At 37.4% G+C, this 24,755-nt stretch overlaps 1 protein-coding gene across 2 annotated transcripts in view; it reads left to right on the plus strand.

Moving 5' to 3' along the window:
- Scaf11 (SR-related CTD associated factor 11) overlaps positions 1 to 24,755 on the plus strand; it is a 50,070-nt gene that overhangs the window by 681 nt on the left and 24,634 nt on the right. For both annotated transcript variants that reach the window (XM_055626955.1, XM_055626956.1), the window contains exons 2-3: positions 14,999 to 15,080; positions 17,738 to 17,895. In XM_055626955.1, coding sequence (XP_055482930.1) covers positions 15,020 to 15,080; positions 17,738 to 17,895 — 219 coding nt within the window. In that variant the 5' untranslated portion in view covers positions 14,999 to 15,019. The remainder of the gene's footprint in view (positions 1 to 14,998; positions 15,081 to 17,737; positions 17,896 to 24,755) is intronic.

Genomic DNA, 24,755 nt, shown 5'->3' on the forward strand with positions numbered 1-24,755 from the left:
CGGAGGTCCCGCTCCGGCGCGGGGCCTAGGCGCGGGGCCGGCGCGGCGGCGGCGGCGGGAAGGGGCTCCCGGCCAGGGCCGCAGGCGCCCCCCCCGCCCCGGGGGAAACGTGTCGCCCGGGCTTCCGGGCGCTCCCAGGCTGGCGGCTTCACCCCCGGAGTTCGCGTTGAGCGCCGAGCCTCCCGGCCGCGCTCGGGAAACCAAACTTCGCTAGGCTGTGACCTCCCCAGCGCCCGAATGAGGAAGAGCCGGCGCCTGGCCCGGGCCTTCCCCTCCGCTGCCCTCCGCGGCCGCCTCCCCACCCCCGCCTCGGTTTGGAAACCTGCTGCCTGGGCTGACCACGGAGTCACCGGCCCGGGGGTCGAAACCGAGGCTGGTCACTCAGCCCGCCTTAGATCTGGGGAGTCCGTGCCTTTGGAAAGGTTGTTTGCAGATGCGCGGCCGTCTTGCACGTATCTCGAAAAATTAATCAAAAAGACACCTGGTTGTAATTGAGGAGAAACATTCCTGGATTGAAATGGTGAAGTCTGTTAATATGTATAACACTGTATTACGTGAGTATGTAATCATCTTCGTATGTGATGTAGTAAACAATACATAATGGAAGTTTTACGTGTTAACCGTGTAAAACTACAGCCTTACTGTAGTCTTCCTGTGTCTGGTCAAGCTTGTTTCGTTTTGGATACTATCTTTGTATAAGCAGTGCACTAAGATATTTAAGCATTAACTAATGAAAAAGTTTTTAGCGTGCCTTGACTAATAGATGGAAGCACTAAACTTCCTTCCCCCAGCTTGGTTCGTGTTCTCTGAATTTTGGGAAAAGCTTATGAACTTGAGTCTTCTCATTTTAAAGGAAAAAATAACTCATATGATTATTTCCTGCAGCAGCAGAACAGTGAAGGCAATAGATTCTTGGTCTTTGTATTTTACCAGTAATTTTAGTAAAATTTTACTGTGTAATCCTGTCTCTCCATACCATGCTTCCCCCCCCCCCTTCTTTGGGTTTTGGTTTAATCATTTTACTATTATTTAAAACCGGAAGGAAAAAGTTGGTAGTTCTTGTATTGTTGTTTCACCTAATTAGACAGGAGAAATGAAATTTTGAAAATATCCTTTTATATTAGTCTGTCAGATTATATGAATTAATTTGCATTTTGTTTAGTCAGTCATTTCCTTTCTTTCTCTTTCTTTTTCTTTCGTTCTTTTGTTTTTTTTTCTTTTTCCTTTTTTGAGACAAATTCTCTGTATCCTGGGCGGACCTGAAACTTGCTCTGTAAACCAGGCTGGCTTCACACTCAGATCCAACTGCCTCTGCCTCCTCAGTGTTGGGATCAAAGGCGGGTGCCACCACTGCCCTTCTTGCAGTTAATTTTTCAAAAATTAGCCGTTTTTAACGTAGCTTCATTTTAGCTGTTTTTTGGCCCCGCCCACAAATAACTAAACAGTCATTATAGTTGTCTTCCAGATTGAAGTACATTTTAAGTTTTTAGTTGAGTAAAACTTAAATGTTGCCTTTCTGTAAGTATGTTTACACTGAAAAGACATTCTTCAATATGACCAAGGAGAAAAATAGGAAAGAAAATGCAAAATTGAGTTTTCTTCCTGGAATCCCTTCTGGGCCGCCTATCGGGTGTACTCAGCTTTTCTATCATCCTTGCGCAGTAACCAGTTTACCAGCAGTTTTCATGAAAATGTGTCCTGTTAGCCAGGAAATTAAGACAAAGCGCACTTAGCATGCTGTTGTTGACTCAGCATCAGCAGCCCCCTTAGTCTTGAATTGTGATGGTCACTACCCATCAGCCTGGTGTAGGGACCACCATTCCACGAGTGTAGTGTGCCTCCCAGTAATAAGCTAGTTATAAAGTGATAGTCACTCACAGCCCAGCATCCCGTATCTTGCCCCCTGAAAAGCAGATAAAGTTTTATATAGTTCATGCTGGCCTTGAACTTCTGATCCTCCTGCCTCCGCCTCCCAATTGCTGGGATTGCAGTTACACTAGCTTTAAAACCTGGATCATTAAAAAAAAAAAAAAAAAAGAAAAAGTTATTTATTTGTGTATATCCATGGAGGCCAGAAGGTGTGGGGTCTCCTGGAGTTCCAGGCAGGAGTGAACCACCATTGTGGTTATTGGGCACTGAATTGTGATCCTCTGGAAGAGCAGCAAGTGCTCCTCACTGCTGAGCCATCTTGTCCCCCTACTTAAACTCTTAATAGTCTCTTTCTCACCTTGCACTTTGTTTCGCATCTGAGCAGTGGTGACTGTAGTAAACTGTAGAGTTATAATAGCCAGTACCATGGCCTAGTGGGAGGCCTCTGTGGGCCTGACACTACCCACCTGAGTTCAGTCCTTGGAACTCATGCCCGTGAAGATGGAAGTTGTTCTCTGGTCTCAGCATGAGTGCACCACCGCAGCACAATGGTAATAAATGAATTGAAAAAATAAACTCTATATCATTTTAGTTCTAAGGATTACCTTTGGATTTTGTCGTTTTAAGTTATGGCACAGTAGAATTTCAGTGTAAGAATTTAAAAGAACCGTCTCTTACTTGGAAAGTAACTCCCCGAATAACACCACCACCACTTATTTTTGTTAACTCACAGTATTTAGTGCTCAGCAGCCAGAATGAGCCTTTTGTATTAGATCATGTTATTTAACTTTTCGAATGGCTTGCTTTCTTAGTCCCAGTAAATCCATAGTTCTCACTGTGGCAGTCTTCATCCTCTGGCCTTTTCTCCAAGTGCATTTCTCCAGTGCTACTGAGGTGTTCTCTGACTGTTCATGTGCAACAACACCCCTTTCCCCATGTTCCCATGCTGTTTTATGCCAGTTTCCCCATGACATTTTATCACTTTCTAACATAATGCTGTTCATTTACTAGCAAGTTTATTGTGTTTTTTAGCCTAATGCAGCTTTCATGAGATCAGGTTTTGTCTTATTTTTTCCCCTATTACCTTTATTTATATTGAATGTGCATGTGTGCATACAGCCCATGACTGGATGTCATTCTTGGGAAAGTAGATTCTTTCTTATGGAACTCAGGGATCAGACCAAATCCCCAGACTTGTCTCAGGTGCCTTTACCTTCTGAGTCATCTCACTGGCCCAGAGATTGTCATTTTGTCAATGATTTACTCCTAAAAATGTGAACAATGTTCAGCATTGTAGTAGGAAAATGATGAATTTTAGTGGATTTGTATGCTTTCTGTTGTGACAAGCTAGTTTTATGGTTTTTAAAGTTTATTAACGTTTACATTCATGCATTTAGACCATGTTCACATAAAGAGTCAACTTCTTTTGTTGTTGATGCATGTATGTTCTCTTAAGTGTTCACAAATGTGGTTGGGTGCCTGCAGAGGCTAAAACTTCAGTGTTACAACTGTTTGTGAGCCATTTCACATGGGTGCTGGCACCTGAACTCTGGTCTTCATTATTGAACAGCAAGTGCTTTTTACTGTTGAGTTATCTTTCTAGCCCAGGAGTCCTTTTAAAATGAAGAGTGTCATTTTATGACCTTGACTCTGTCATTTGTCAAAACATAGAAACCCTCGAGTACTTAGCTGAAAAGCAAAGTGGTGTAACTGACCTTCTGTTTAAAAAAGAAAAGTTACTTTAGAAGCTATGTTGGTTGTATTTTTGGTAGGTCTGTAGGGTAGGTAGAACTGGAGTTCTGGTGAAATGTCTTGAAAAGAAGGAGAAGCAGCAATAGTGGATATGGGAAGATAAATTTGGAGGCTTTTTAGCAGTAATGGGGATGAGATGAAGAACCTTGAATAGGTAAGTGAAACAGTAGACGTGGGTGAAATTGCCCAGGGGAGGGACTATAACTAAGAGAGATGCCCGGGAATGGAAACACAGTAGCCTTAAAAAGTTTACTGGGAGAATGTGAGCTCCCAGAGAACACCATGAAGGTCAGAGAAGCAGGAGTTGAATGTGTCGTTACAGAAGCCACAGTGTCTCAAGGGCCTAGATGAGATTTGCACTTTAGTTGGCTATGACAGTATGACACTCACTGGCTTATTGAGCAAGTATTAAGGCCCCCCCCATTGGTGTTTGTGTAATTGCTGGACTGGTTCTAAAAGTACTGAAATCAGTGTAAGAAATTATTTACCCACACTATAGAAGACACCTAATGTTTATTAAATAGTTATTGTTAGCCAATCTTTTGTACTTTTGTAGATAGTTTACCTTTTAGTTGTAGATATTGTGTAAATTTCATTCAGCAGCTTTGTAATATTAAATATATTAGTCTGTTTCACAGAAATGACTTTTGATTCTCTAGAGAGATTAAATGACTTAAGTATTAGAGTGATTAAGTATTAGCTTCATATCTTTATTTGGGACTATCTGATGTTGGCTTATAGATAGACATTATATCAGTTATCCTTCCAACACGTACATCATTGCTTCCTGGAAGGCATTTCTCTGAGTCTGGCCAGTGTAACTGGGGGACTAGAAAGAGTGGTTACCTGACAGAGCCATGGTGGTTATAGATTAGATGTCATTGAGAATCTCCTAGACATAAAAACAGTCTTACAAAAAGTAGAATCGACAGGCTTGGTGATGTAGTTCAGTGTTCGAGACTTGCTTAACAGGTGCAAGGATTCTATCTCTAGCCCCCCTCCAAAAAAAGAAAAGTGAAAATGCTCACTCTAAAACAGCGGGTCTCAACCTTCCTAATGCTGTGATCCTTTAATATAGTTCCTCCTGATGACCCCCAAACATATAATTGTTTTTGTTGCTACTGTTACAAGTTGTAATGTAAATATCTTTTTTGGAGATAGAGGTTTGCCCAAGGGATCACAACCCACTGATTGAGAACCACTGCCCTAAACATACTGCTTTAATTATATACGACTTTTAGATGCTGTAAATTCTGTGGGTCATTTAAACAATCACAGACTTTCAGAAGACTTGTTAAATCTAGTTTAAGCATTTTTTTAAAAACCCTGAACCACTGAGATTCAGTGTAGATGAAATCTTAATTATCTTAAATGAATACAAGGACAAGGACTTTCTAATATGTTGTTGTTAGTTATTGTTAATTTGTTTTTTGTTTTATTTTCAAGAGAAGGGTCTCACTATGTAGTTCTGACTATTCCAGAATTCACTGTGCACACCAAGCTGACCTCAAACTCACAGATGCCCTGCCTTCCAAGTGCTGGGATTAAAGGCTCCCAGCTCTCTTACGTACTTGAAATGTAAATATCAAGGTCAAATAATTAATCTTGGTATATTACCAGCATTTAACCTCAGACTTCATGTTTTGTCAATTTCCTTAGTAATTTTGTTGTTTTTGTTTGTTTGTTGGCTTTTGTGTTTTTGAGACAGGATTTCACTGTTTAAAACTCCTGGCTGTCCTACACTCACTTTTTAGACCAGGCTGACCTCTGCCTCCCGAGTGCTGGGATTACAGGGGTATGCCACCACTCCGGGCTGTAATTAGTTCTGTAACAAAGGCATTCTGGTTTACATTTCACTCTAATGTCTTTTTATACTCTTAACCTAGAAAAATCCTTAACTCTTTTTAGTAACTAATAGATATTTTGAAGGAAAGTATTCTGAGATTAAAGGCCCTTTGTTAACAAACTTGATATTTATCTTCAGTTGTCCAGGTTTGGGCACTGAAAGTCCTTTAGTGTAGTTTCTGTAGCTTTTCTTTTCAGTTGCTTTGAGTATGTCGAAGACTTGGGGGTGTGAGAAAGAGAAGAGAAGAAAAAGTTGGGGATCTTGCATACCATGAACTATTGTCCTTTATTTGAAAAGTGCTTTGTTGTATATGTTCTCAACTTTCAGCTGTGAGCAAACAAAACATAAGGGTTTAACAATGTGGGAAAGGGTGCTTGTATTTTAACACCAGGGGGAAAATCTTCAAAACAGTTCTTGCTTAATGTAATTTACTCACTCATCACACAAATCTGAGAATCAAACTCAGGTCCAGGGCTTGTAAGGCAAGCAGTTTGACAGTTAAGACATGTCCTGAGTGCTCAGTGAAGTGGTTCTTAACCTGTGGGTCATGACCCCTTTGGGGGTCACGTGTCAGATATCAGCCGTCTACATTACATTCACAACAGTAACAAAATTACAGTTATGAAGTAGCAACAAAATAATTTTATGATGGGGTCACCACAGCATGAACTGTATCAAAGGGTCATAAGCAGTGGTTGTGAATCAGTGTAGTGAGAAATCTGGAATTTTGGTCTCTTTAAAAGATACAGAAATACTATTAAAATATGCTTTGGTTTTAATCCCAGGTGAAGTGATGGGGGCTTCTTTGGGCTGTCTGCCGCAGCTGACTATGATTTGCCTCTTGCTCTAGCAGAAGAAGCATGGTTTTGCCAGATGCAGATAGTTTCTGGGATTGTGTGACTTTTGAGATTCTGGGAATTTTTCAGAGGGTACAAAAGTGCTAAGAGTCCTGATAGGCGGTGTTGTTGGTTGTTTTTTAGGGAGGTTGGTTGTGGTTTGTTAGTAGCCATGATTAAAGAAGGAACAAAAGTAAAGACATTAGGCTCAGGGATTTCCCTGTTTCCTCTCCCATCTATCCTTGTTTCTCTCCTATCTAGTGTTTGTGTGTGTGGGGGGGGGGGTAAAACCAAAGGGGGGGGGTAAAGGGTGGGAAAAAGAAGAGCCCACAGAGTTGCAAAGGTCAGCTACAAACCACTCATTGCATTCATCTTTTAATGATTCGTGTTGGTTCTGTTTCCTTTTGACTGTTAGTTAGGTCTAGGATAAAGCATGATTCATACCATTGAAAAGCTTAGTTTTAAATCAGGCTCTCTATGGTCATCAGTGCTCTTTCCTCTTTCTCTATCAAGTTTTCTGTACTTTTTTCTTGTTTGCTGTTGTGCTAATCTCAAAGCCAGCAGTTTTCATTGCATATCTTTTTGTTTTGTTTTGTTTTGTTTTTGGCCTGGACCTGCTGCTTTCTTAAGCAAATTTAACTGAATTAACCCTGAAAATGTTTTAAAACACTTTTTTCTTTAATTAGTCAACTGTTAACCCCTCCTTTTACCTATATCAAACATTTGACACTTTACATATGCAGTTTTTTCATTTTCTGTATCTTGTTTCTCTCCATATACAGGAAAAGGGTACAGTATCTTAATCTACATTGACCATTTATATTCTAATGTCAGGTTCAAAACCATGACTAACACAGCAGTTTAAAGTAAATGAAAACATTAAAAAGTAATTATGGCAACACGTTGTTTTGAAAATTCCCAGAGCAATGAAACTTACAAATTATATAGTATTTTGTTGTAAATAACACTTGCAGCAATATTTTGAATGCCTGTAAGAAAATATTTCTGTAAAGCTAGTTTTCTAAAGGAGAATAGGTATCAATAACTTCAATAAAATTTGCAAGCTATCATTTACTTGAAAACCCTATGATGAGCCTGTCATGGTGGCATATGCTTGTAATCCCAGCACTCAGGAGGTACATCTTGAGAGGGAGTAGCTTCTCTTAGGATGATAGAAATGTTTTTAAACTTGATAGAGGTATATTCCCTTTTATAGTTATTGTTGGACTTAGAAATAATCTTATTTTTTTAAGGTTGCATACAAAATATTAAGTTCTATCTGGCATGTATGTGTCTGTCTTATACTTTGTTCTCATTGATTCCTCTTCCTAACAACCTTCCCCCATTTTTCTGTCTCCTTCATCTAGTTCCCTTTCTTTTAGTTAGAAAGAAAGTCAGAGGCTAAAAACATTCTAAGCCTCGATTAGATGGTACAGAGGCTAGAGGCTTCCAGGACTAGGCCTATGTTAGCAGACATAAGCCTCAGAAATGACACTTCAGTCAGGCAAATAAAAATTACTTTTACAGATAGCAAAGACAGGAAAGGAAGGTGGGACTCTGGGAAAGAATCAGAGGCAGAAAGAGTTGCCAACCAGCCACAGAGGAAAAAACAGGTGCCAAGACTGAGGAAAGGTAACTAGCCACATGGCAGAATGTAGATTAGTATAAATGGGACAGTTAAGAGCTAGTTATTCCTGCTTCCTTTAGATCTTTTCATGTCTTGATTCCCTTTCTAGTTTGACCTGTGAAGACATGTAGAGACACACAAACACTCAAATTAATATTCCAAATAGGGAGAAAACATGCTATTTGTCTAAAACTAATTTATATTACTTAACATGATGGTTCCAGTTGCATCCATTTTCCTTCATATGCCATTTTATTTTTCATAATGACTGACTGCATGAATTCCACTCTGTATATGTACTGTATTTTTTCAGTTGTCTTGTTGGTGAACATCAGTACTTGCTCCATTCTTCACTAATGTGAATAATGTAGCTGTCAACATGGACGAGTAAGTAGTACCTCTTCAGCATGTTGACTTAGGAGTCCTTGGGATGTAGTTGAGAGTAGTGTTACTGGGTTATGTGGTAGGTTTTTGTGGGTGGTTCCGTTTTGATGTCCCTCCATATGGAGTTCTATATTGGCTGTACATGTTTACATTCCTAGCATCAATAAATAAGGGTTCTGCATTTTGTAAACCCTGGCCAGTGTTTGTTGTCATTTGTTTCCTGAATGATATTTTTTTGATTGCCAAGGATGGTAGACACTTCTCAAGCATTTGTTGGTCACTTGAGATTCTTTTGAGAGCTGTTTATTTATTTATGTCATTGTCCCATTGGTAACTTGATGATTTGGTTCTTTTGGTGTTTAAACTTTGCAGGTCTTTGTGTATCCTAGGTATAATCCTCCATGTGGTTAGTTGGCAAAGATTTATCACCCCCAATTCTGAAGACTTTCTTTTCATTTCATTGATTTGTTTGTTTGTTTGTTTGTTTTTGCTGTGCTTCTTACTTTCCTATGATCCTGTTAATTAAATTTTGAGATTATTTCTGGTGCTGTTGAAGGCCTTTTCAGAGCAGTCCTTGCCCATGCCTATGTCTTGAAGTGTTATGCTTATGTTTTCCTTTAGCACACCAGTTCTCAACCTATGTGCCATGACCCCTTTGGTGGGGGTGGTCAAATGACCTTTTCACAGGGGTCACACACAAGGTAATCCTGCACATCAGACGTTTACATTCTGATTTGTAACAGTGGCAAAATAACTACTATGAAGTAGTAACAAAAATAATTTTATGCTTGGGAGTCACCACAAGATCAGGAACTGTATTAAAGGGTTACAGCATTAAGAAGGTTGAGAACCACTGCTCTAGCCCTTTGAAACCTCATATTAAGATCCGTTTTGATTCTCCCATCTATTTTGAGATGATTTTGTATAGGGTAAAAGATGGATCTAGTTGCTTTTACATTTGGAAGTCTAGTTTTTTCAGTTTCATTTGTTGAAAAGATTATCTTTTCTATATAGCAATGCCCCCATCTCTAAAATAAATAAATAAAAACTTTTAAAAAAAGATATTTTGTTTTGGCGGTATGGATTTTTGAACCTTAAGGGACTCATTATTTAGGGTTTGCTTTGATACACATTTAAGGAACTTGGATTAATAATATATTGGTTATTAGAACCGTTTGGTGCCAGTTATAGCTGAACTGTCTTTGGAGTGCCAGCTTCTGAATAATGACATGGAGACCTTTCTGTATTTTTTAAAGTTTGGTCTTAGCTTTGGCTTGTTCCCCGACTAGCTCTTAACTGTCCCGTTTATACTAATCTACATTCTGCCATGTGGCTAGTTACCTTTCCTCAGTCTTGGCACCTGTTTTTTCCTCTGTGGCTGGTTGGCAACTCTTTCTGCCTCTGATTCTTTCCCAGAGTCCCACCTTCCTTTCCTGTCTTTGCTATCTGTAAAAGTAATTTTTATTTGCCTGACTGAAGTGTCATTTCTGAGGCTTATGTCTGCTAACATAGGCCTAGTCCTGGAAGCCTCTAGCCTCTGTACCATCTAATCGAGGCTTAGAATGTTTTTAGCCTCTGACTGAGACTGCTGAAAAGGATTACCCTTTCTTTTTCTTTCTGATATTTGGCTTGTTCTGTCTTCACCTGTGACTAGCTTGTTCTCTCTCTGCCTCTCTCTGTAAAACTCCCCAGGGTAAAGACTGCCTCTGAATTCTATGAACCAAACTGCCACGAACTCCACTTCAGTGCTTCTTAACCCACTGACTCAGTGGAACTCCCTGAACAGGATTGCAGTAGGACTCAGAGATCTGCATGCCTCGATTAAAAGTGTGTCTGTATTCCTACTGGATCACACAGACCTGGAAGGTCTTTGGATGTGATCTCTTGCCAAAACAGCCATGTTCTGAATTAAAATTCTTTACAGCTTATAGGCTGTCAGTTTTTTATTAAACCAGTCAGAAGGTGTTGGAGAGAGTGCTTACAAAACATGATGCAGCCAAAAGTATAACAATACCAAAGTTGGGCCTTAATTATATCTCTGCCTATAAAGAAATCAGCATTTGAATAATGCAAAGACAATGTACAAAAGGATCACCCCAATTTGTAGAGTGTTGTCTGAATTATCCCATCACTTAGAATATTTTGTTTTAGGAATGAATTAATTCAGTTTTCACTTTTCTGTCCTGTTCCTATTAACATTTTATTGCCATATCTTATTCTAGCAAATATGCCTTACTACTTTTCACCAAAGGCTGTTGAAGTCATAATGAACATAGTGAAAGACTGACCAGATTTAATTTGAAAACCCACTTCACAATCTGTAACATTGATAGTAAGATTATATTTAGTAGTGAATTAGTTCACAATATTTTGTGACCTCTAAAAAATTTTATGATCTGTGTTAGACTTTTCAAAAAGTAAACTATTAGTGTATTTTTTCTAAGCCAGAATTATCCAGGTTGGTCTTGAACTTGCTGTGTAACTGAGGGTGACCTGGAACTTAAATCTTCCTGTCTTTACCTCCCAAACACTAAGATTACAGGCTTGGTATGTGATTCTGGGATTAGAACACAGGCCTTCAAAAAAAAAAAAAAAAAAAAGAACACAGGCCTTCATACATGCTAGACACTCTACTAACAAAACTGTATATTTAGTCTAGTATATAACCCATTAATTTATAAATCATTGAGCCAGGGCGAGGGGAGAGGCTTAATGCATGCCCGATCTTATTAGACCTCAGCATACCTTCCCAAGCAGAACCTAAGACAAACCCCCATTACTGTCCTTCCCTTTCCCCCATCACCTCTGGTGGCCTTGCATTGGTGGCCCTCTCGTCAGTCTCCTTGGGCTAGGATTAGAGACATGTTTTACAAAATTTGGCCTTTTTTTTTTTTAATTAAATTTTTTTCCTATGGCAAAGATACTGCAAACTAAGCTGTTGTTGTTGTTGTTGTTTTTGTGGGGTTTTTTTTGTGTTTGTGTTTTTTTTTTTTTTTTTTTTGAGACAGGATTTCTTTGCGTAGCCTTAGCTGGTCAGGCTGGCTTTGAACTCAGAGATTGCCCTGCCTCTGCCTCCCAAGTGCTGGGATTGAAAGTGTGTACCACCACCACCACCACTACCTGTCTGCAAACTAAGATTTTCTTCCCCACTCCCCTCCTCCTTGCTTCTCTGCATGCTAGGCAAGTACTAAAGTAGGCCACCTAACTGCATCCTCCCCGTGGCTGCTGTGTCACCGTTAGCAGCTTATTGTTTTCTGTTGTGCTCTGAGGGTGACAAATGCTTGTGGCGTGCTGGAGCTTGGTGAACAGGACTGTTTTGATTTAGTTACCAATTTTCACATTATTTTTGTACTGAAAGGGTTTGAGAGTCAACAAAATAAAGGGAATAGGACAAGAGATGGCTATTTGTTATCATCATTGTATTAATTTAATATACTTATGTAAAATGGTGGTTTTACATAGGTATTTAAATGCTATAAAGAGCTGTTATTCTGTGTTGTTGGATGTTTATTAGTCATACCTGAGCTGGGTAGTGAATGAGAGAAATTTATTTAGCTTTGGTTGTTTGAAAGACATGGATCAGCATCTGTTCTGCTCTGTTAGTTCCTTAATTTCATGTAAAATGGAGATGTCTTCTTGATCACTAAAGGAGGTCAGGGAGATAATTTATGACTTGTTAGGAAGTAGTAGCTAGCTAAAAGTAATAGGAAAATCTTATCCAGAAATCCAGATTAGTGGCACTTGTATGTAACATTTTTAACGAGTATGCTAAGTAGAAAAATTTAGTATCTGTATATATTCCTAGTACTAATGTAGTGGTTTATTTTTTTTTTAAAGTTTATGTAGTATGTTATATGATGATATCTGGCTTAGAATAATTGCATTTCATAGGAGTTCAATTGTCAAATGCTTATTTAAGGAATGTGAAATATTGAGTTAAGGACACATTTAAAGAACATAATAAAATACATTTATTTTGAGGTAATTAGGAAGAGGAGTTTAAGGAATTCACATAGCCTACAAAGAAGAGAAAGTCTTATTTACAATGTAAAATGGCTTTTTCTAAAGTTTATTTATTGTAGCAATGGGTATCACTTTTTAAGGGATTGCTGCGAAGGTGATCATGTATCAAGAAACCTTTTAAAAATAACTGTTTAAAGAGAGAGAGAGAATAGTTCTGGAGTTAAAACTTAAAAGATTTAGAAGTTTTGTCTAAAAAGAATAAAGTACAATTCAGAAACAGCATTTTGAGCATTTTTGTTTCCCTCTTATTGTAGATGAAGTTTATACTCATTCGTTAGAATCATTTGATTTGATCACTTATTGTCATTAATTTTAATCTTGAGCGCTTGGATTTAGTTGTAGTTTTAAGTATGTGTGTCTCCATCAGTTTTCATGTTGCATCTTTTGGTTCCCAGTATAGTGGTCTTACAAGGTGGAGACTTGGGGCAATTAGGGCATGTGTATTGTGCCCCCTTGGGTGGGATTGGTTACCTCTTATTAAAGGGTAGGAAAGGCCTGATTAGCTGGGCCACTTTTGCCCATCAGTCCATTATGCCATGTGAGGCCACTACAATAAAGCACTAGCTTAGAAGCAAGAACTACCCTTTACCAAATACAGCTCTTCCAGAACAGCACTGTGAGGAATAGGTTTCAATTCTTTATGGAGAACACAATGTCAAGTAATTTTGCGGCACAAATGAAATAAGACAGATTTGTTTATTTCCTGTGCCCTGTGTAGTTATCTGTTTTCCTTTTTTGTTGGAAGGTTGGTGGGGAGGAAGGAATTACACTTAGTTCTTCATTGGCCTGTTTTGATTAGAAGAGGATTTAACAACAACAGAAATCAACAAATCTTCTCCTATACTGTCATCTAGAATACCTTTTTCTCTTGTTTCTTTTGCTTTTGCTTGTGTTTGGTTATGAAATAAATAACATTTCAGTGGTCTTTTGTTTTTTGTCTTTAATAGACATAATGCTTAGTGTGCTAAATGTGAATTCTTTTCTGTACATACAGTGTTCTCTTCAAGTGACATTACAAGCATTATCGGAATTACTGATTTAAAAATAAAATTTAAGGGTTTTAGGTTTGACTTTGTCATTTGAGTTAGAGATGATAACAGAAAAATGAAGTTACGGAAAATGGATGGATCTGGAAGTCATGTGAAGTGAGAAAAGCCAGATTCACATGTTTTCACTCATGTGGTTTTGGGAAAAGTGGGGTAAGGGGCATATAAAACCAGAAGGGGACTGTTAGGAAAGAGGATAGGGGTTAGTGGGAAGATAAAGGTTGGAACGAAGGGGGTTGAATATGATCATTACAGCGTGAAGTAGACATTTAGGAAAATACCACATTGAACCTCATTGTCTTATACAATTATATAAGCTGGGAAAAAGAGAACCTCAGTGCATGTTTTACTAAGAGAAACAGTTGAAAAAAGGATATAAGCTATGTAACCAGATAATATTCTAGCGAAGATAGAACTATGGGGACAGTTAAAAAGATCCGTAGTTTTCAGGGACTTGGAGTGGAAGAAATGAATAGGCAGAAAACACAACTGAGCTGTAGGGCAGTGAACCTACCTAGAGACACCACAGCTGTAAACGGTGAATAGCGGTCTTACATATGTCAGAATCCTTGAGTGTGCAAGACCCTGAGTGTACTCTGTAGAAACTGTGCGCTTTGAATGGTAATATGCTATCAAGCCAGGTTCATTGATTTGAACAAATACCCTGCTCTGCGGAAGGTGATGATAGGGAAGCAACATGTGGCTACAGATGCTGTGTGGGGTTTTTGTGTAGATTTTCTGTGAATGTATTTTCTCTCTGTGTTTTTTTTTTTCCTTGAATATTATACGTTCCACATATTACCTCAGATTACCAGATAATTCCATTTTAAGTTGATCTCTTTTCCATAGGCTTCGGTTTTACTTAGGCCTGTGTTATGGAATTTATCACTTAACCCTTGGTAATTAATAGTTATATAAAACTTCTTTAGGTATTTCTTTAGGTATTGAGACAAAATACCTGAGAAGAAGGAATTGAAGGAAGAGTTTATTTTGGCTTAGAATTTAAGGGGGTAGACTCCATCATGATGGGGGAAGGTGAAGTGGCATGAGCAGGAGGCCAGATTGATTCTAAAGCCAGGAAGCAGGGATCATGCATCGTTTTTTATATAATACAGAGCATACTGCAGCCCAAATTCATTTAGGGTGTTCTTCCCACTTTAACCTAATCTAGGTAATTCCTGTCAGACATATCTAGAGATTTGTTTCCATGGTGATTTCTAGATCCTGTCAATTAAGCAACTCTTTGTTTCTTGATGTACATACTGTAAAAGGATACTGGATTATTGAGTAGGTGAGCTGGCTTAATTGAGTAAAGGCACTTGTAGCACAACCTTGCCCCTGAGTGCAACCCTCAGAACCCACCTAAAAGGTGGGAAGAAAAAACAGCTCTCTACACAGCTGTCCTCTGCCAGCTGCACCTGAACTGAAACATGCACCCTTCACAGGTAATAGTAGATAAGTCCATGATTTTAACAAGAGGACTGGGCTGTCCTCAGACTGATTGGTTTGGCTCATTCTTTATGTGTAAAATGATTTATTACAGTTAAAAATCTTTTAAAATTGACATAATTTGGAGATGGCAAACATAAACGTTTTCTTACAATTTATCTTATAGGAAACTTCTTCCCAAGGAGAGATGAAGAAGAAATCTGTGTATAATCATAATGTGGGTGATCAGGAGTGTGAAGATGTGGGAGGTAACTGTTTTTACAAAGCCTATGTGTTGAAGGTCAAATATTGTCACTAGACAATATTAAGGTCTCTAGTTTTTTTATTTTATATTCTGAAACAAACTACAGAAGAATTACACACTTTTCCTTCTCATGTTTTCATTGAGCATTTTTAGTTGAATTGTTGCTTTTTTTGTTTTGCCCTGTCCTGGTTTAGGAGAGAGAGAGAGAGAGTGTGTGTGTGGTGTGTGTTTTCCTTCCTTTGCAGGCACATGTGTACATGTGCATAAATGTGTGGAGGCCAGAAGACAAGCCTGGGTGTTTGGAGTGTTGTTCTCAGTCGCCATTCACTATTTTTGTTTTGAGACAAGGTCTCTCATTGACCTGGGACTTTTCAAGTTGACTGGCTAGCAAGCTCCAGAGATTGGTCTGTCTCTGCCTCCTCAGCACTGGGATTACAAGCGTGCTTTACTTGGCCAGCAGATGCTTTTAAAATGTGCTTCCTGGGAATTGGCAAGCACATTATTGACTGAGCTATTTGACCGTTCTTCTTTTTTAAAGTTTTAATAGTTAGCATCAGTATTTTTTCTCCCTCTAAAGTTAATCTTTTTTTAAATTTATTTGCTTATTTTATGTGTTTGGGCATTTTCCGTGCATTGTATGTCTGTATACCTAAATACTAGTTTGTATTTGTTAAGTTTAATCTGAAATCCTAAGTGCCCAATTCAGTTATTCTTTATAGAATTTGAATTTCCTTCGTCCTAGATTTACACTGGAACCATGTTGAACTCCCATTTGAGTGTCTTAGCTTAATACTGATCTTTCAGATTAGTGATTTCCACTGGCTGGGAAGGCTCCAGGTTATATTGAATTGTGCAGTTCCTATTGCTTGCTTATGACCCAGTCAGTATACACGCTTTTTGTAAGTTGGTGACTATAAGGAGTTTAAATTGATACAGAGCCCACAGAGGCAGATTTAGCCTGTCTCTTCCCGCGTTATAAATGTACATGTTGACCCAGGAATTTTTTTTTTTTTTTTTAGGTTTTTTGAGATAGGGTTTCTCTGTGTAGCTTTGACTGTCCTGCCTCTGCTTTCTGCCTTCTGGAATTAAAGGCATGCACCACTACCACCTGGCTAGTAATTACATTTTATAAGAATTGATCTGTAGGTACAGTTTTTGAAATGTGAAATAATTATGTTGCAATATAAACTTATTGGTGAGTGCTTGTCAGACATGTGGTATTCTGGGCTCCATCCTCAGCATAGTTTGTCATAGCCAATGGCTTAAAACAAATGAATGTCTATTAGTAAATTGTTTTAAAAAGCAGATTAGTATATGCAGTATTCTGGTGTTTGTGTGAAGAAAGAAAAGAAATATGGAAGAATGTTTATTAGGGTTTATCCTGGCTTGTTGGCTCAGCCCTCTAATCCTAGTACCTGGAGGCTGAGGTAGGAATGTCTGGAGTCTGAAACCAGCCTACCTTATTGAGAAACTTTTTTTTTTTTTTTAATATGATTCTTCAAGATAGGGTTTCTCTGTGTAGCCCTGGCTGTTCTGGATTGAACTCTGTCGACCAGGCTGAGAGATTGAACTGAGATCCACCTGCCTCTGCCTTTCAAATACTCTGCTGGCATTAAAGGCATGCACAGTCAGCACCTGGCTGAGAAACCCTGTTTCAACTGTGAGGATGAGGAAGGAATTGCTTTTCCATACATTATAGTGGAGTAACAAAAGAAACCTAAGAGTTATTGTTGGTTTTGGTGGAAATTGATGGGTTTTATGAGTAGGTTTGTCACCATAGTCATCTGTAGGCTTTTTTTTTTTTTTTTTTAAAGCTATTTTATTTGGGTTCTTACATCTCTACCTTTTTCTCCACCCCAATCCTTTCCAACACGCCAACACTATATAGGGCAGACAGAAGATTAGTGGAGAGAGGGGACACAGATCTTTTTAGACTACTTCATGCTGACTAGGGGCGTTGAATTCCTTGGGGCAAGTCCAATCTTTGTCTCATCAGGATATCTTCAATTTCTTTTTATCATTTCTTTTCTCATGACCATTTGACAAACCAGCAGGAACAGGAAGCAGTAGGAAGAACAGCTGTGCCTATTCTCTTGGAGCTCTGGTCTTTGTATACCCTCTCTAGAGTCCTCAGAATCAAACTTATCTTTAGCATACATGAGACAGATAGTCAGCTGCTGTGGACAATCTGAAGCAGCCCCATATCCCACACCTGGGATTAAAACAAAAACATATTCACGTGACGTAACTGGGTTTTTAAAGACACCAAAATTCTCACTGTAGTTATTTTTACTTAAAAAATTTGAACCAGGTAAATAATACTTTAAAATTAAATTATGGTTCATTTATGTTTCCCTTCCCCCACCAAATATATAAGAAAGTTGATTGAGAATGTAGCTAAGTGGAAGTGCATGTGCTTAGTATATACAAGGTCTACATTCAGTTTCCTAGTGTTTCCCTGCTCCTTCTGTAAACACACACACAATGCACAAAAGAAAGTAAATGTTGGTGTATTTGAACTTACAGAGCATGTTGGTCACTTATCTAAGATCTTATTGCAGAGTATTAGGGCTGGCCCTTTGAGCATGTAGGCAGCCGTGTTGCTTATAACCATAAATTATTGGTTTTGGGGCTCTTGAAAACAACTATTTTTCTTTACAGGCGAAGAAAACCGAAATAATGCTGATACCTCTGGCTTATTGTACAATGAAGTGGACAGGTGTCCAATATGTCTTAGTTGCCTATTAGGGAAGGAAGTTGGTTTTCCAGAAAATTGTAGTCATGTCTTCTGTATGGCCTGTATTCTTAAATGGGCAGAGGTAAGTCTGAGAATAAACATTAACCATAGGTAATAAATTACTGCATTTAATTTCTTAAGATTTTATTTCATTTAAAAATTTGCTTCTGCCTTTCATAGGTTATTTCATACTGAGGTATTTTCCTACTACTTTAGACAGATTTACCTGTTTGTAATTTCCCTCTAATTGTTTTTTTACTCAGCCTTTTTGTTCTTTTATAATTGAAAAATTTTAATTTATACTTTGGAGAAAACTATGGGAAGAGCAGGTCAAACAGCTTTCTGACTCTTAGAGGGTGTAACCTCCTTGCTGCTAATAGAATCCCTGTCTGTTTTTTGTTTTATGTTTTCCAGAGAATTTTAGCACAGGTTATTTGATTTCTTTATGTCAACCTCTGGAATAATCAGAATAGATGTCATAGTGTTTTGTTTTTTTTTTTTTCACTTCAAAGCTTAGGGATCTTGCATATTATGTTCTGTAATTTGGCCCAGATCTTACAGCTTGACAGGGCATTGCTGTTAGAATTATATCTTACGGTTGTTTTTAATTTAGTGTAAACTGATTTCAGAGTCTTGAGTTAGAGATTTTACTTAAGATTCTTTATAAAAGTAATTAAGAAACAAGATATTTTGGGCTTTGATTATATTTTAGCGAATCAGTTTGGGCCAAATAAATAGAAGTGTATATTAATCTTAAGCCCTGTTATAAATTGTAAAATCAAACACTCACTGTTTTTTTTATACGATATTTTCTGACTTAGTATTTTGTCAGTGTATAAAAATTAGTAAAGAATTAGATGTATCTCAGAATTGCTATTTCTTGTACTTGTATTATGTTCCTTAATACTGTTGAAAGAATTAACTTTACATATAGTGAATGCTGTCTTTTCTGGTTAACCTCTGCAAGAGATGTGTTAAACTACTGGAATTAATAAGAGTACATGCGGGAACTTTTAATTTAGATTAAAAATCTAACTAGTCTTTGACAAGAAGAGACTAAGGATAGGTGAATATGTATTTTGGAGAAAATACTATGAGTTTGGGCAGAATATTGTTGGTAAATCTTCATATGTAACTGCAGTATTGATTAATGCCTTTTTCTCTACCACTCAACAGGGATGTAAATGCAGTTGAATTTAGTTCATCTGTGATATATATGTATTTGGCTGGATGAGATTGAGAAACCCTGTTATTTCATGAGTTGAAGGTTTCAGTCTATTTCCTGATTGTATCCAGTGACTGTGTAATTATGAACTTCAAACAAAATAATGTGTTTTTTAAAGGCAATTAGAATGTGTAGACATGATTCTCCTTCCTTCCTTTACCACCTCAAGTGCATCTTTCAACATAAGCTTTCTCATGATGTACTTGTTACAGGTTTCTCTGGGGTACGTATTGAAAAGTTGTAATTGCTAGGTTGTAGACTGCCCATATTTAATGCACTAAACAGTGGTAAACTTAGCTATATTTTAAATTTGAATATACTTGGCTTTATATGCACATATATATTAAACTAACACCTTTTTGACATATAATGTAGTCTTTGTTTTTTGTTAATTTGTAAAGAATTTATTTGTTTACGAAGTGTGCTAACAAAGGCCAGAAGAGGATGTCTGAGCCCTTGTAGTTGGAGTAACAGGCAGTTGTGAGCTGCCAGCATGGGTGCTGGGAACCAAACGAGAGAGCAGAGTCTTCTGCAAGAGCGCAGTGCATGCTCCTAACAGCTCAGCTGTCTCCAGCTCCTGCTGTTCTTTTGAAAATAAACAATTTATTAAACTTTTAGAAAGCAAGTTCTGTATATTGTACTGCTGTCTTACGTTGTGATTACAGGTAGTGTGGACTTGTGTTATTGTTTAACAAAGCAATTAACCTTGAAAGGGGAGAAGGGAGAACATTCTGAACTATTTTTTTCTCGTTAGTGGAGATTGTAGCTACCATGAAGTTGGTGGTTCTCGCCTATGGGTCATGACCCCTTTGGGGGTTGGTCAAAGAACCTTTTCACAGGTGTTGCTTAAGACCATCAGAAAGCACAGTATGATTCGTAACAGGAGCACAATTACAGTTATGAAGTAGCGATGAAAATTTTTTTATGGTGGTGGATCACTACAACATGAGGAACTAACTGTAGCAAAGGATCTTAGCATTAAGAAGGTTGAGAACCTCTACATTAAGTTGACCATTAACAATAGGACAATCATACTGATACAGTATTCATTATAAATTGTGAATAAGTGCATGCCTATGGAGTTAGGCATCTAAATTTTCATTCAGTCTTGTGATAACAATTAGATGGTTTTAAAGTGTGTAAATGCTTTGGCAAACAGAATCAGATTTCAATTTCATCCTTTTTTTCATTGTTATTAAAAGGCCTTTCCTCTCATTCTTTTTCAACCTCCTGTTTAGAGAGGTGTGCAGTTTGTTTCAGATTCAGTACTAGAAATAAATGTTTATGTTTAGAGACCCTTTGCAGGTTATATTGAACATTCTTTCACTTAATTTGCTGTTTTCATGTAGAAAGCAATTATTCTAGCAATAACTTGTTTCCAGACCTCTCAAGAATAGTCTAAAATTAAAATAGTTTTTAATAATCTATAGTTTAAATTTTTACTAATGTCCATTTCTAGGAGAGGTATAGATAGCAAAGTGAAATTGTGTACTTGGAAATCTGTATGAAAAGAAAAAGCATAGGCTGTGTTCTGGACAATTTTAGTAAATTTTTGTGTTTTTCAGAGATTTATTTCTGCTGTAGTTTGTAGTCGAGGTTCACTGATGTGTGATTAAAAAAGGGTACCAAGCACACCCTCACTTTTCCATCTTATTTTAAGCATTGAAGACATTCTTATGAGAAACTGGTATTTAGAAAGGTTTGAATGTATTTTAGTGTAGTAATTTTATTCTGTGCACAGTCCTTAAGTTTTTCAGGTCCCCAAAGTACCTATATTCTTCAAATAAAAGTTAGATTGAGGTTTCCATGCTCTTAAAGTCTTGTTTCTGTGGTTATTTAAACAAACAAGCAAAATTGAAGTGGTCAAGTAATTGACTGTTTATGGTCTCTAGGTATGTCATAGAATTTACTCAGGAAAAATGTTTCAGCCTAATATTCTCTATACCAACGCTGAGGGCCCCAGAACCTAATGGCCTGCCATAGGTACACTAGAACAGATTGAATGTCAGTTAAGAGATTCATAGGTAACAAGCTTCTTAGCTTAGATGTATAACCAAGATACATAGAGTTCTGAAAAGCTGGTATGATGCTGTACATCTGCAATCCTAGTACTTGTGAAGCTGAGAAAGGAGGATTTCCGTAAGTTAGAAGGTAGGCAGCATGGGGTGCATAGCAAGTACCAGGCTACCTAGGCCTATATACCAAAATTCTGTATCAAAGAAGAGAAAGGGGGAATAGAAGAGAGAGAAATAAAATATTTAACACAAATGTAATTGGCAGAAATGCTGTGTTGACATTTTTATTAAGTATCACTATTGGAGCTAATGATCTTGAAATTGAGAGAAGGCCTTTGTACTGATAATTACTAAGGGATTTCTTTGTCTCACACTATCTGCAACTTTGAGCTGGAGAGATGGCTCAGGGGTTATGAACATAGCTGTTGTTGTAGGCTCACAATAGTCTATATAGCTCCAGTTCCAGGGGATCTGAAACCATTTTGTGACTTCTGTGGGCTCTTGCACTGACATGGTACACAGACCTGCTCCCATGTACATGTGCATATGCTCGTGTGTATACACCAATGAATGAGTGGTTTTTTTTTCTTAATGTAGAGCTTTGAACACAGAAATGTAATGTTATCTGAGGTTGCACATTTAACATACAAAGATGAAGGCTAGAAAAGTCTTTTGTATCAGTAGAAGTAGTGACAGCTGGTCATATTTATGATCCTCTACTGACAAGACACCCCACCTGCATGTACTGAATAAGATAGGTTTTTACGTTGGCACAGTCATCAGAAGTTAGTTAAAGTTTGGGTGTTTATAGTTATGGTTTGAGAACTTAGATGCATTGCGTGGTGACAGGTTTAATAGTTGTTGCTATGTTTTTGGTGCTGACAGTTGAACCAAGAACTTGTGCTGACCATACTTAGCACATGCGGTACCCTCAGCTCGATGTGCTGCGTGTGTGAAAGGACATGAAATATTCTGTGTGTGACTAGTAGAATCTTGATAACTACTGAGGTTCTTCCTTTTATATCTTACATATATCTCTTAAGTAGTATTTTTTTTTTTTTTATGTGATTAGTTTCTTCACATAAGGAAATGGTTGAAACTCAGTCCTCTATTTCTTCGGAATGATGACAGCTTCAGTCTGAGAATGAAAGGTTAATGAAGTTGAACTGGACAGCATGTAAAGGCATACTCCTGAGAACAGAACTGATGATGCTCTCAAGGTGACCCAGAGCTCGTGAAGGGCAGTGTTGAGTGCAGACAGGTGCAAGTGTTTTCAGATTGATTAACTGGTAAAGGGCCAGATCTCAGAGCATTTGACACTTGTTACCTGAAGAATATAAGAATATTTGTGAGCCTCTTCATCTAATATTCTTTTCACTGGTCACATAAATTAATATATAGATACATATTCCCATATAGGCTAGTTGTAAATGTCGGAATATTTATATATTTACACAGGCAATTTTTTGAATTTCCTGTTGGTGTACTAGGAAAAGAGCTTTAATCATTAGATGTCAGAAGACATTAAGAGAAAGTATAATTCTACCCTACTGTTACAGTGTATCTTGGAGAATGTGAAAAGATTCCTTTTGAATTTTTGGGTATACTGAATGCATTCTTAGTGACAATTTTATCACCGACAGCCATTAATTGTGTGGATGTGCTCAGAAAGCTGCTGTAAGGAACCAAATGTGCATTGACAAAGGCTGTTTTAATGAATGTTAAGTGTGATGGGGAACATAGCTTGACGGCAGGTGAGCACTTCGGAGGTTCAGGGCCAGCTGGGCTGGGACTATCACCGACAGAGATAATAACGGTCACCACTTGAAAGTAAGCACCCACCTCTGATGGTGTGCACCCCTCAGTCATCTTCGATTTTGAACTGTCATTTTGTACATAATATGCTGTATTTCTTAGTAGCAGAGATAGGTGTGGTAGACAGCTGTGAACAGGAAAACCTACCTGTAAGCACAGGTGTGGAGACTTAGTCTGCAAACACTTCCTTTAACACTTGCTTCTCTCTCTCTAGGAGGGGCTATCTGTAGGCAGCCTATGTGATTGAGGATAGAGCAGCATCAGGAAGCAAGAAATATTAGAAACCAAGAATCCTGAATTCCCAAATAAGGAAGGTTTCCTGTTCTTACATTTAAATATGAGTTTGTCTGAGCTGGGAATTTACAACGCTTCAGAATACTAGGGTATGTTTTACTGAAATCATTAGGAAAGATTATTTTTTCTATCAAAAATTGCCTCCTTATATAACAGTACTACAGAGCATTTGCTCTAAGATATGTGCTCTGTTTTAATGTAAATTACACTGCAAACAGTGAGCAAGTTCTGTTGACTTTGTAGTTGTTTCATAAAGTTGAATGGTGTTCTTAGATACTTTGATTATGAAACTAATTAGATATTTTAAAAATTATTTAAAATCATATTAAACAGTTGAATAATGATATTTTTGTTATGTGATAAGTAATCAAAATGGTGAACATTAAACTTTGCATATAAAAAGTTTGTTAGTCTTTAAAGTTAAACTCATTTAAAATATTTTTATCTAGGTTAGCTTTAAATAGCTTTTAAAACGTTGCAGCTTAAAAATTCAGTCAGTATTTTTAGCTAGACAAACTTTATTTTGAAAAACTGTACTTCGAAGACCAAAGTGTCTTTTGATTTTCTCACTGTCTGCTAAATGTAGGGATGATAGTCTCTTGGAAATGTCTTAAGATAACCAGTCTAAGCCATTTAAAAACAAAACAAAAAACTAAAATTTTTCTGTTAAAGCTATGCAATCATCACATGGTATGTAAATTGATTTTTGTACATATTATTGAACTTTGTTAGTAAAGAATATGTTAAGAATTTATATTAAAGACAATTACATTTCTTAATTTTAAGAACATGTTTTGATATTTTTGCACTGATTGTGTTCTATGAAAATGGAGAATATATACCAGGTTTCTGTTTCCTCTCCGAAATACTCTTCTATTATATATGTATATTTTAAGATTACCTATGAACAGCTTTTTTTTCTTAGCCTCAGTAAAGGCATTTTATTTACCTTTCTGGGCTTACTTCTGTATATAAACTTTTTATACCTGAAGAAAATAATGCAATTTTAAGATATTTTTTCCCCATTTGCCAAGATTAATTAGGGCCAAAGTTAATTAGCTTATTTTTTTTAATGTTAATTAAATCATCTTTCGGAGAGTTAAGTGTGTCCATATTACAACACACAGTAGCATTTCTCATTACTGCTACTTTCCCCCTGTTTTCCTTTGTGTGTTTTTGTTACAGCAGTGGAAATCCTTATTCAGATGAGTCTAGTCAGATTCAAAGTAGTTAGCCATAAGGGAAACAACAATGGAGATGCTGCTCAAAACTTACATATTTGGAACAGGTCAAAGCAGAATGGATCAGGTTAAAATCTTGGTATTTCAAAAATAGCAAAGGAAAGAATGGTGGTTAGCTGATGTCAAGAGGAAATTTACTAAGGAAAACAGTGAGGCTATAATTTCAACTACTGGCTGATTTGATATTTCTTTGGGTAATTCATTATAGGTCAATAAAATAAATCACTTAAGGACTCACGTTTCTCGTTTTTATATATATCACATTGCAGATGGACTTTTTGTTAGTTGACAAAGATTTTTGTTAGTGTAGTTAAACGGGACCTTATGTAGGAAGTAGTTTATACCACATACT

This window comes from Psammomys obesus, unplaced genomic scaffold (genome assembly GCF_907164565.1).
Source record: "Psammomys obesus unplaced genomic scaffold, mPsaObe1.curated_primary_1811, whole genome shotgun sequence".
NCBI classification, from domain to species: Eukaryota; Metazoa; Chordata; class Mammalia; order Rodentia; family Muridae; genus Psammomys; species Psammomys obesus.